General features: G+C 48.1%; 1 protein-coding gene across 1 annotated transcript in view; it reads left to right on the forward strand.

The window, feature by feature from the left end:
* LOC121681174 (ephrin type-A receptor 4-like) overlaps positions 1-9114 on the forward strand; it is a 61165-nt gene extending 52051 nt beyond the window's left edge. The window contains 4 exon segments of the mRNA XM_042061128.1: positions 108-254; positions 1026-1214; positions 2869-2989; positions 8895-9114. Coding sequence (XP_041917062.1) covers positions 108-254; positions 1026-1214; positions 2869-2989; positions 8895-9114 — 677 coding nt within the window.
* The last annotated feature ends 311 nt before the right edge of the window (positions 9115-9425 follow it).

Genomic DNA, 9425 nt, shown 5'->3' on the forward strand with positions numbered 1-9425 from the left:
GAGAGAAGTAAAGAATCGAGTAGGAGAGGTAAAGAAGAGAGAGAAGGGAGACAGAGTGAGATGGACGTCTGCAGGCTTGTTGTGCTTGCTCGTGTTGTGCTTGTTAGCGGTTAGCGGTGCACGGGGCAGGATTAATGGCACGAGGAAGAGCGCAAGACCCTCAGGGAGCACGAGGGGCCCATCAGAGACGGGGGACGACGCCCTGCTCAGTCCACATGGCCCCAGACCCCCCTGGGGGACCCTGCCGGCCCCCCGTAATAGCATCCAGAGATGAGGTGTGGAGAATCAGCATGAGGGCCACTGAGATCACTCAATCACTCCTGCCTGCCTCCTCATCACAACACATATCATTTGTTTGTGTGTGTTTTTTTCTCTCTCTCTCTCTCTCTCTCTCTGTAGTCAGACAGGTGGCTTTCATCTGAGTTCACACACAATTACACACCCAGAGCTGCATGCACAGACACAATCACACACCCACAGATACAGGCACAAACACATAGACAAAATCACACACCCAAAAACACAGACTAACAAATAACAGACACAAACATGCTCTCACATATACATGCACTCACATTCACATATAGTCTTCTAATACATACTCACAGAGAGACACACATACATACACACATTCCAACCTCCTGGTGGACCCAATGTTATGGCTTTCAAATTCGCATGTAAAAACAAACCTGTTCGTATCTTGTAGCGCTTTGTTTGAATAGCCCTCCATGTCTAAATATACAGAGCCATTCCATGTGCACACACTCATTAATAACACATCCCACTGGCGCTATAAGTACAGAACTACTAAAACGTACACACTTTAAGTATCACCCCCCCCCCCCCAGTCCCACCCACAACCACTCCATCACCCCCTTCATACTGGCCTGTCTTTAAATATAGCTACACAGCATAAGGGCCCTTTCATATCCATAGCCATTCAGATGTCATTGAGCTGTCTGGATTCTTGAGCGGCACTTTGGAGAGTTTCCTCTGACTAAGTGCTGGAGATTCGTCTTAATCAGGTCAGGTAGTGGCTGAGGAAGTGGGGAGTGGAGGGCCGGTGAATGTGTGCATTCTCTGCGTCAGCATGGCAGGGATAGATGATACGGGGCCATGCCTGGAGGGGTGGCCCTGCTCTGCTCCGCGCCACTCCGCTCTGGGTAAGACGAGTCCGGGCTCCCTCGAGCAGGCCGACAGGACAGGGAAGGGACGTGGGGCTCGGGTTACCTGAGTGACAGGATGATGAAGTCAACAAGTAAGACGTGTGTGTGTGTGTGTGTGTGTGTGTGTGTGTGTGTGTGTGTGTGTGTGTGTGTGTCTGTGTGTGAGTGTGTGTGTGTGTGTGTGTGTGTGTGTGTGTGTGTGTGTGTGTGTGTGTGTCTGTGTGTGAGTGTGAGTGTGTGTGTGTGTGTGTGTGTGTGTGTGTGTGTGTGTGTGTGTGTGTGTGTCTGTGTGTGTGTGTGTGTGTGTGTGTGTGTGTGTGTGTGTGTGTGTGTGTGTGTGTGTGTGTGTGTGTCTGTGTGTGAGTGTGTGTGTGTGTGTGTGTGGGTGGGTGTGGATGTGGGTGAGTGAGTGTATGTGTGGTGTGTGGATGTGACTGAGTGAGAACGAGAGAGACACAGAGAGAGAGTGTGTGTGAGAAAAGAGAATAGAGAGAGAGAGAGAGAGAGAGAGAGAGAGAGAGAGAGAGAGAGAGAGAGAGAGTAATTTGACTCTGAGATAGACACTGAAAATAAAACTACCACTGCCTGAGGAAAACTGTGACACTGCGTGGCCCACACCATCACTGAGTGGCTCATTGCCAAATTCACTGACACTGAGCCATGTCTACTTGAGCAGAACACAAACAGCACTCCCAATATGAAACAATGCAGTAGCTTTGACTTTGGTGTTTCTGTATGTTGAATGACATGTTACATCAGGCCTATTGCACTGTCACACACAGAGATGCTCTGATGTTGTTTGGAGTGAGTGTCTCTTTGAAATCCATTAAGGTTATTGAGGGCTACCTGAAGAGAGCACAACAAAATCCTCTCTAGCTCTTGAGATATGCTTTCATCTTGCCATGAAAGCCGCCTTTCTGTGTGTGCATGTGTGTGTGTGTTTAGGGCGAAAAATGTATTTGAATGCATGTCAGTGACACTTTATGTGCCTGGGTAAATCCTACTAGTGTGTGTGTGTGTGTGTGTGTGTCTAGGTTTCTGTGACTATAGTATACACCTGTGCATGTGAATGTGTGTCAGTATGTCTCCATTCTCACCTGCATGTGACGGCAGCCACACCTGGAGAGAAATCCCCCCACACACACATACATGCACACACACACACAGTCCAATGCGCTGGGCACCCCCGCCTGCCTGACGCCGCCGAGGATTACCCCAGACGTCACTGGACTAATACCTGCTGTCAGAGCACCTCCTCACTTACACACGCACCTGTTGCCCCATCAGACCGCGACAGGGCATGCTGAAAGAAGAGATCTTATACTGGGCCCACTGACTTACACACCTCGCACATACACACACACACACACACACACACACACACACACACACACACACACACACACACACACACACACAGACACACACACACACACACACACATATGCATAGTTCTCACACTCATACACACACACATACACACACACTTGCATTCATAAATGCACACACACAAGAAACACACACACACACACACACACACACACACACACACACACACACACACACACACACACACAGAGGGATCAAGCTCTTTCACTGGATATGTTGCAACGTTGGTCACAGTGGCAACAGCGGCTTCCCATCAAAGGGGAGAGAAGATGCACCTCGACTTTCCCACCTGACTCCTTTCATCTCTCCCCAGGCTTGATGTACTTCTCGGGGTCACCGAGCTGTGACCTTGCATTCCTGCTGAAGGGCATGAGATGTCCCAGAGCACGATATCACAGCACTGCCAGGCTGCTCTCACGATTGATATTTATGGAGTGAGATTCACAACACAAGTGAGCAGTGCTTTCTTCCTGTCGCACTCAACTTGTCACTCTTATTGTAAAGTACGCTCTTAAGTCCAGCCTTGATTGACGCGCTCTCGCGTCTTTTTCTTAATCAAACAGCGGAGGTGAGTTTGTACTTGTTGGTATTTTATTGTAGTCTATGATGAAGCTGGTTCCAATATGATTGTTCCTACCGTGCAGTATGGAGATGTGTGAAGGGGGTTGTTTGCTGTAAGCCTATTCCAAATTGAAGATGTAAATGCAATCCAATGTAGTCCAATGCAATCGCGAGCCGCGGTCAAAAACCGTGCGGCTGTATCCCTGAGTACTTTTTCGAATGCACACAAACCGCCTGCTTAATGAAGGTGCTGCAGTCACCTGCTTCAAGTGGGTGTGACTCACGCATTTCCATACTGCTCCGATCGGAAAAACATAAATAAATAATAACTTTTCAGGATTTCCATGCAATCATAAATATATACAACAAATTACTATTTCATATTTTTTACCATAAATTATAACATATAATGGCTCCAACACTTATTTTAAGAAAGTGAGATTCACTGCAACAGTGGGGTGGAGGAGGCTGGGAGGGGAGGGGAGTGGGAGAGTGATATATTACTGGTTGTAAGAACTTTGATAATACACTCTCTTAAATTCTGTGAGGCCATAATGACCAATCCTGTTTACTTCTCCAAAGTTACTTTCAGTGCAGCCCAGAGAGTCTATATGTTGTCATCAGTATGTGTGATGCATGGGTGTGAAAACCATGGGCTGGTTCCCTAGAACAGCTGTTCTATCAGTCATGGTAACTGAGGCGGTGCTAGCAAGGAATGTCAGCTATGCTAACCACTGTACCACCAATATTACCAAGCCGGTGTCAGTAGAAGAAATTGAGCTATTATAGTGGGGTGGTTAACTGCAGATTTTGGCCTAATCATTCACTTTGTGGAAGCATGCAATTTTTGCCCATGGTCTACCTTTAGATTATTGATAAATATAATAAAAATCCTATAGCAATTATGTTCATATAATCAAAATAAACGGTCCAAAATTAATATTTGAGAGGTTAGTTTATTATGGAAATTCAATTTTGGGTTTGTAGAATGGATTTACTGGTCATGTACATTTTCTGTCTCAGCTGTGTAATGTTTTACGTGATTCTATTTTCATGATATGCAGGCATCTTTTCAGACTAGTCGTGGAGGGACAGTGGAAGCTGATTTATCAGCTCTGGAGCTCTCTTTGTGTCAGTGTCAAACACTTTTTCAGGCCTTCAAAATTACAAGGACAAACTGTCATTGTCATACAGCAAGAAACAATCACCAACAGCTATTTATGAGTTGAAAAAAAATCCCAGTCATTTCTGCTATTTACAATATGGCTCCCAGGTTTCATATGAAGTTGTTTTCAATTTCAGCACAACGCTGGCGTCCTTGAAAACCAAGCGCTGGAACGGGCCTGTGATTAGAAACCAGCTTATGAATCATGCCGATTGACTTTTGAAGTGTATTTTTCTACTCTCGATAGTGCAAAATGAACACACCGTAATGGGTTTTTAATGCTTGGCTGGCTGAAGAGTGTGTGAGTGAGTGCGTGCGTGTGTGAGTGAGTGAGTGAGTGAGTGTGTGTGTGTGTGTGTGTGTGTGTGTGTGTGTGTGTGTGTGTGTAGTGACATATACAGGGGTGTGAGCAGAAGAAAAAAAAGCCCCGAAGACCAAGTTCTCACGGCAGCTGTGCGCTAAGGTAATTACACCTAATGAAAGAAGCAACACATCACTCCAAATGGATTTCTCTCTCCCTTTCTTCTATCACTCTGACTCTCTCTCTCTCTGTGTTTCTTCCTGCCTTGGTCCCTATCTTCTGCTTTCTCTCTCTCTCTCTCTCTCTCTCTCTCTCTTACTCTCTTCTCTTTTCTCTTCTTTCCCTCTCTTTTTGGCTCACTGTTTTGCTCGTCCTCTCTTCTTTTCTTCTCTCATACGTATTGTGCTGTAATGCATTTGCTGAATTTAATTAGACTTGCTAGCATAGGGACTTGTCATTCCACTCTCTATGGTCTCACCTGAACTGGCCCTCACGCAAACAGCCCCCAGCACGCAGACAAATCCAAAAACTAAACAATGACGTTCCTTCTCCCTCTGAGTGGGTGTGTGTTACCATGTGTGTGTCTTTGTCTGTGTGTGTGTGTGTGTGTGTGTGTGTGTGTGTGTGTGTGTGTGTGTGTCAAAGCATCCCCTTTGAGCAGCACAATGCGTCCACAAATGTTGCCCTCATTAGTGTGTCCTTTCCCTGCCTTTCTAAGGTTACCATGAGCCATGGCGAGTGGGCATGGCCCTGCCCTGGGTGCCCATCACAATGAATGCACTCGTCACGGATGGCTGCCGGAGGGTGACACCTCAGGCAGTCTGTCCGGTTAGGCAGCAACCTGGTGGCAGTCTACCCATTGGCTGCCCCCCCACACACACACACCCACCCACACACCCACCCACCCACACACACACACACACACACACACACACACACACACACACACACACACACACACACACAGTCCTCTACCAGAGATCATCTCACTCCAGAGGATACTCAGGCACAATTGTAAGCCAGGGACATCAAGAACAGATGGCCTGATGTGTGTGTGTGTAAGTGTGTGTGTGTGTGGGAGGGGGTGCGTGTGTGTAGAGGGGAATAAGGGTTGGATGGTGATGATCATGACACATCAGGAAATAAATAAACAACACAGCACAGGTTGCTCTGCTCTGCTGCAGTGAAGACGAGTGGTGGAGGTGGTGGAGGTGGAGGAGGTGGTGGAGGTGGTGGAGGTGGAGGAGGGAGACAGAGCACTGCCATGCTGAATGCTGCCATCCAAATTAAACTCAGGAGGCCCATGAAGGCGAACCTCTCTGTGCTCTGCTGAGGTAACGGCCCATCAAAACACCTCAAGCACCTGGATTCTGGGGAAAAAGATCACAGCAACAATCCCCTGAGACAAATATATACATAATACTTACACAATATGCACACCCACTCAAACACATACACACACAAAAACACTGTATATAGTATATACTGTATATAAATACATGACACCGGTACTTGCTCGCGTGAGAAAATCAGCTGTCTTAGATCTCCTCTGAGACATCTGTGGACGTGTCGAAGAAGAGGAAGAGAAAGAGATCCAGAGCCCAGCGCAGCCCAGCGCAGCCCAGCACGGGATAGGAGCGAGGGGGTGTGAGAATGCTGGCAAGAGCAAACAGGCCCAAAAGCCCCACAGGGGGATAATATTTCCCTCCGATAGCTCCACGGTGGGCTCACGCTCAACAGCGGCCGTTTGACGTGAGCTGACCGAGACCAGCTACACTGTACAAACACTCAGCTGAGGTAAAGGCCACATGCACTCTGTATGCACAGAAGGAAGGTGTGTGTGTGTGTGTGTGTGTGTGTGTGTGTGTGTGTGTGTGTGTGTGTGTGTGTGTGTGTCTGTGTGTGTGTGTGTCTGTGTGTGTGATTGGGGGGGGGGGACAGATAGAGAACAGGTCTGGTCTCTCTGGCAGATGTAGCACCTCATAGCACATGTATCTGAGACACCATGCATGTCTGACGACCTACAGTAACCTACAGTACCACATGAGAACACAGGCCCTCATTTCCTTTTGCTTTAGAATGAAGGACGAGAATGAAGAATGAGACAGGTCGACTGTGATATGACATAAATGTGATTTGTATCTAAAACGAGACCGGGACCTGGTCACAAGAATCTTCTGGAAAATTCTCCATGATTCACAGTAAAGAAAGGGTAATCAAAAGCTGAATGAGTTCTGTGTCTTTGTGCAAACTGAGGCAGTTATTCCTGAATGGTCAGTGACCTCTATTTGAATGAGCTTTGTCTGCTTCACTGGTCACTGAGGGATAATACTGAGCTTTTGTCAGCAGGTCAAAACACCTGGTCGGGTTTATCTGGTCAACATCTTGTCTTACTTACCCACAATTATACCTGCAGGCACACACACACACACACACACACACACACACACATACACACACACACACTGTCATCACCTCGTCAGCATCATCAATCTATCAATCACTTTCAGGAAAGGGCATTCACCAATGCTCAACAGTGCACGCACACACACACACACACACACACACACACACACACACACATAGGCACTCCAGAAACCCACCTTCCCCTCCACACACAAAAAAGCTGCTGTGCACACTAGGAAGGACAAGGGGATGTTGCGGCTGATTGGGTTTCCTAATGTCGGGGGCCATTTCACTGTCGATTGGACCACATCACCACTGAACTGCCATATTGTTCAGAGTCTGAGAATCAGTGCAGGGGAATTACAATCATCTCCCTCCCCTCTCCTCCCTCTCCTCCCCCCTCCTCTCCCTCTCTCTCTCTCTCTCTCTCTCTCTCACTCTCTCTCTATCTCTCTTACAAATGCACACACACACACACACACACACACACACACACACACACAGAGAGAGAGAGAGAGAGAGAGAAAGAGAGGTAGGCTCTCACTTGCATGCTGGCTGCTGATGATGAGGATGAGGTCTTAATCCAGGGGCTCAGGATAATCTAGTTTGTGTTGATGATTTCATTTGAGGCTGTCATCAGTCCCTCCCACAGCCGAGAGCTCAGGGCTCAGAGCAGAGGGGGCCCCATGCCAGGCCCTCAGCGCCATTAGAGGGAGGGCACCCATAGACGCCTCAGTGACGGCACACGCACGGCCCCCTCAGTAACGGCACGTTTAGAGCTTCCTCTCTTCTCAGCCAATGGGCAGATGAAACAGGGAGGATTTGGCTGTCAGGGCCTAAAGCGATTTTGCTCCGATCACTTTCAGGCTTGTGTGTGTGTGTGTGTGTGTGTGTGTGTGTGTGTGTGTGTGTGTGCGTGTGTGTGTGTGTGTGCGTGTGTGTGTGTGTGTGTGTGTGTTTGTGAGATTACTGGATTTTGGAGATTGCAAATGAATGTGAATGAACTGTGTGCATAGTTATGTGTGTCAGTGTGTGGGCACACTCTATTTGTGTCAACATGTTTGAGTGTGACAATGGCTATGGATACATTTGTGTATTTTAGATTATGATTTTGTGTGTATTTCTTATTTGTTTATTATTCATTATTTATATATAAACATCTGTGTGTGTGTGTGTGTGTGTGTGTGTGTGTGTGTGTGTGTGTGTGTGTGTGTGTGTGTGTGTGTGTGTGAGTGTGTATGTGTGCATGTGTGTGTGAGCGCGTGTGTGTGTGCGTGCATGTGTGTGTTTGTGCATACATAATACTCTGAGTATTTGGGATATTGTTGCAGTGTTATGGAGACGTCAGGAGGGATGCTTTGGGCAATAAAGGCTGGTGTCAGCAGGCAGCAAGGGACTCAAATCTCCTGTGAAAGCCTCCACTTTTCAGACTCATCTGCAGCCAATCAGGGCCCTCTGTATCTCCCGCTATGAGCTCATTGAGTTGTCAAGCTCCCAAACAGCCCCAGCTGGGATGGGAGAAAAAAGTACAACCACATAAACGTCTGCAACTTGCTGCACCTCGTGACCCATATCCCTCCAAACCTTTTTACTTTGTCTCCACCACGTAACCCTCCCCAACACACACACACACACCCACACGCACACACACACACACACACACACACACACACACACAGCAACTGGGTTTCCGTGGGAAACGCCCCGATACGGGGGCTCTGCGATTGGTCGCGGGGCATATTTAAATGGATAGGAATCTTCAAATAGAAAAAAAGAAAGAAACAGAGGGGGGGGGGGGGGGAAAGACAGAGAGACAATTTCTTTTTCTACTTCTCCTTCTTTACACGGCCCCACCTTCCCGCTCTGTGTGTCTCCTCCGCTGTGTGGCTCTGTGGCGACTCGTCAGCGTGCGTTTGGCCACGGCTGGCTGCCTCGCTGAGGCTCCCCGCGGTCCCCCCGCCGTGCCGGGCCTCAGAAGATTAGAGGGCCCCTGGCAGAAACTAATCTGCCCCCGCGCCGGCCCACAATGCCACCCCACCGAGAGCGAGGCGCGCAGGGGGGAAGAGACTCCTTTAATTCAGGACCCGCAGCCTATTCAGCCGCATGCCCAGGACCAGTTTATTTGATTTCCCCCCCCCAGCGAAAAGGGGAAGGGGTGGACAGAAAGATAGATAGATAATGAGAAAGAGAGGAGAGAGAGAGAGAGAGGTAGAGAGAGAGGGAGCAAAGGAGAAAGAGGAGGGATGAGGTTAGAAAAATAGAAAGAAAGACAGCAAGAAAGAAAGATAGAGAGATAGAGAGAAAGGCCGATAGAAAGAAAGAGGGAGTGAGTGAGTGTCAGTGTGGAGAGGTGAATTAGCAGCCCTGTCTCAGGGTTATAGTGTGTCACTCTGGCAACATTACTCGCTGTCCCACACCATCAGTGTAAAAGCATGGC

The sequence above is a fragment of the Alosa sapidissima genome, chromosome 1 (genome assembly GCF_018492685.1).
Source record: "Alosa sapidissima isolate fAloSap1 chromosome 1, fAloSap1.pri, whole genome shotgun sequence".
Classification (NCBI taxonomy): domain Eukaryota; kingdom Metazoa; phylum Chordata; class Actinopteri; order Clupeiformes; family Clupeidae; genus Alosa; species Alosa sapidissima.